Source organism: Metschnikowia bicuspidata, assembly GCF_001664035.1.
Source record: "Metschnikowia bicuspidata var. bicuspidata NRRL YB-4993 chromosome Unknown METBIscaffold_4, whole genome shotgun sequence".
In the NCBI taxonomy this organism is placed as follows: Eukaryota; Fungi; Ascomycota; class Pichiomycetes; order Serinales; family Metschnikowiaceae; genus Metschnikowia; species Metschnikowia bicuspidata.
In genome coordinates, this window is record NW_017387734.1 from 1,790,501 (window position 1) to 1,794,287 (window position 3,787).

The 3,787-nt window shown below is 37.9% G+C and overlaps 1 protein-coding gene across 1 annotated transcript; it reads right to left on the reverse strand.

Annotated features, from left to right (window-relative positions):
- Positions 1 to 2,499: 2,499 nt before the first annotated feature.
- On the reverse strand, positions 2,500 to 2,946 carry METBIDRAFT_83776 (uncharacterized protein; the record flags this gene model as incomplete). The annotated part of the gene is made up of 1 exon (XM_018859234.1): positions 2,500 to 2,946. The coding sequence occupies one exon, from the start codon at positions 2,944 to 2,946 to the stop codon at positions 2,500 to 2,502; it is 447 nt and encodes a 148-aa protein (XP_018711306.1).
- Positions 2,947 to 3,787: the final 841 nt, after the last annotated feature.

Sequence of the window (3,787 nt, forward strand, 5' to 3'; positions counted from 1 at the left end):
GCAATGTTTTTTGATTTTCATTTTTTTTTTTGATTTTATTTAAGCGAAAAAGATGATGCCTGTGAAGATATAGACGAGTATTCCTGAGAGTTCACATGACAACAAGACGTATCACTTGCCAGAAGAATGCAATCTCCAAATGAAGAATAGTCTTTATTTGTGTCAGACAATATTGAAAATGAACACCAGCTCGAGTCTCGAGCTCCAAATTTAATGAACAAAATAAAAATGATAGTCATTCGAAAGAATTTTGTATGGAGTTCTTTGGTCGTTATAAAACGAATTGACATGGTCTTTTTAAATTGTTGGGTTTAGTCTTCGATAAGCATGTTTTGAGGTCAAAGTCAAGCTCACAAGCAACCTCTTATCCCTTAAAAGCTTTAGTTTAGAAAAAGACTTCATGTATGAAAACAGGGAGACTACAGCTGAAACAACACGAAGAGCTCAAGTTTCTTAGAAGTCTGTTTATCTTCTGGTTAGAATTTTGACTTCGGAGTTTTTCAAGAGCCCTATTTAGCTCTGTACTTCTCACTAATTAAACCCTTCTGGTTAAATGCGATGGAACAAAAAAGGGATTTGATTGGTAAAAAGATAGTATAGTATTCTCCGCGTTTTGTGCCGTCATATACCTCCTTGAGGCGCTATATTAATGTTACAAAATCAAGAAGCTCCCTACATTTTGGGCCGTAGCTACGCAGTCATGGTGATGATTTATTCTAGTTTCAGGCGACTTTGTTTTACCTCCACTTCAAAAAAGCATATGAAAGCAGCTCCCAAAGAGAAGCGGACGTCGATTTAGCATTCACGAAAGCAAAACATCTTTCTTAAAAATTCAAAGTGGTTTTGAAAATATGCTAAATGTATTTTCGTTTTAAAAGAAGTACTTAAAATTGTTTCGATCACATTCTCAAAGTGAATGAAGCCTACTTAGTATCAACAACAAAGAGGATCATGCTGATTTACCGGTAAGATAGTTGGAGTTTATCTGTACATTCGGATACGAATTTGAAAACATTCTGGAAAGATTACCGGGCGTTACCCGAATTTCAATGTATCTCTTTTGTCACAAAGTCAGTAAATACAAAATTGGAAAACTATAATCAACAGCAAGACTACTATTTTGGTGTTTCAGCGAGTAATATTTTTCATCTCTTGGAGATTTTTTTCAAGTTATTTGGAAGCCAGAGTCTAATTTTCATATCTTTTCGTGAATATTTGTTTCACTTTACTGGCAGCTATAGTCAAGCTATAGCTTGGAGTATCTCGAACAAGTGTGTCTTGTAGCCACATTAATTTTTGATACCAAAGGTTGCGTGAAATCCTTCCAATAGCGTATGGAAACCTGATATAGATGACACCCACATAAGCCTAGACGAGATTACTCTTGGTTGTTGGCTCTCAGCTTCCTATCTCTGGCTGACTTTGACCTTTTATCTATCTTTTTGTTGGATGTTTAAAACCGGCATGGAGAATAATTATAAGGGCGACAGGAATACTTTGTTGCTCAGTTTATTGCCTTTAATATTCCATCTAAATTCCTTTAGCCTTTTGATATTTCCTGCCTGCCAGAAGACCTCCAACTTACGACAGAGCAAAATTTAATTCTCACATCCCTCAGTTCAAGTCTCAACACATATCTTGAACAATGTGCGAATGAAAGCAAGATTTTCTCTTCATGCTTTCTGAAGTTCTCAAGTGTTCTTTCTTGGATGCCAAAACATTTGCCAATAAATTCTTTGGTGATTGCTTTAACCCAAAAATTGACGCATCCAATTTATACCTCATATTCTCTTTTCCAACGACAACAGAGCCCTGTGGTTGTCGCATGTAGATCTCTTCCCCCAAATAGCCATTCAAAAAGGCTGAGGACACATTAAATTGCCGAAGCAATATATTTGTCTGCGCGGCACTTTAAAAAGACCGCCACCGTCAACAAATCCCACCCGAATTCTGAGCTTGTTTGGACAAAGCCGTTTACTACTAACATAAAGCTTTGTTCCTTGTGATGATCGTTCGGCTGGCATGAACTTTCCAAAAAGCTTCTACCTCAGCACCAAGAAAGACTATATGTCGTCGTGGCGATCCGAGGTTTTTGTCATCAAAACATTTAGCATATATCGTGGGAGACAAAACTCATACTGTGTATGTGAAGTCACGACTGGGTACCCGATTACTTTTTTGCCTACTACAGATGCGGCTTATAATTAGATGAAAAATGAAAGTAAAGGACAGATAAGGCGCCGGAGTCCGAGCCGAACACCTCAGAAGAGAGAGTAAAGCTAAAAGGCCTAATGGCGTTCTTTGAAGTATGGCCAATGGCCAAACAAGAATATTCGGATAGCTGTTGTTAGGATAACTCAAACTACATTGCACGAGGATTCCCACCCTGTATCCTTTACTAGAGGCAGTTTTTGCTGAAATAAAGTTGATTAGATGCTTTTATAGATTTATAGAGATATTCGCCTTCACAGAAGAAACGCTGTCACCCTTCTCTCCAATTCAATGCGATTCAACAAACTTGATCTTAATTTTTTGTCCTTCCTCACTTAAAAATTCATGGATTGTCGAGTCATCGAAGAGACGGAAGTGAACAGAAAATCCGTAGTATAAATACTCATCAGCAACATTGACATAATCTTCGGTAGCATTTACTATAGAAAGAGTGTTATCATCCACAGGAAATGTTTCCTTGCTCATAGAAAGTGTACCATTTGCAATGACAATATATTTTCCGTCCTTAAGCACAATATTCTTCAGCAACTTTGATTCTCCGCTCTGCAATTCGAACACATCACCTTTGAAACTTTGCGTGACAGTTCCATCTTTTGAAACACCGAGGAATTTTGGCGCACCAACTTTTTCTCCTCCCGTTTCAATCAAAAAAGTACCTTTCAAAGATACAGCAAAGCACAAGGCGAGAAGGGGAAATGTGGCAAGTAGCTTCATGTGAGGTCAAGTTACTAAATTATTAGTGTAGCATGAAAACAGAACTGGCCCTTTTTATATAGCACCGAAAGTCTGAAAATGCTTCCTATTGTATTGAAGCGGGTAGTCTTTTCTATGATTTTATTGAGTTCATCGTCAAAGAAGTTATTGTTCAATCTCCTATTGATCGCAAATTCGGTCTTTCAACTTTGATCATTAGTTGCAAACTTCCAAGTGTTCAAGAGCAAAGCGCCCCGAGACGGCAAACACAATACAATCTACCGCATAGACTAGGCTAGTGGCAACGAGACATGTTCAAAAAAAGCCTAACCCAAGTCAATTTAAATAAAAAGATGATTGGGATTGTCAAGGTAAAGAATCAAAAATATATCTTGAAAGAAAAAATGTGCATTGGCAGAAGGGAACGGATACAAAAAAACTTTTCAGCATTGACATCCCGATACTTTCTGTAATCCAAAATTGCAGCAGTGGTTTTGAATTCATTCGCGCTTGGTGGTCAATTCACGAAAGGGCTCTCAACTCATGACCTACACGCGAAGAACAAAATGATTTTTGCCCCTTTTTTTCTGTTTTCCCAAAACAAAAAAGCGTGATCAAATCCAAACGTCTGTTCCCAATGATTATACAAGCATTTTTTCTACGCTTGCTTCCTAGGCCGCATACATATGATTTGATTTTCAATTGGTCTCATTTCAAGCTTCAACTAGGATCTGTTGAAGTGTACTCAAGAAAAAAACTCTGCATCAAGTGAGCGTTGAAACTATACGCAATATGAGCGGCTGTGACAATACCGTAGACCGGTCCTTCTGTGAGTATAAAGCCTAGATTCGTTTGCCCCCAA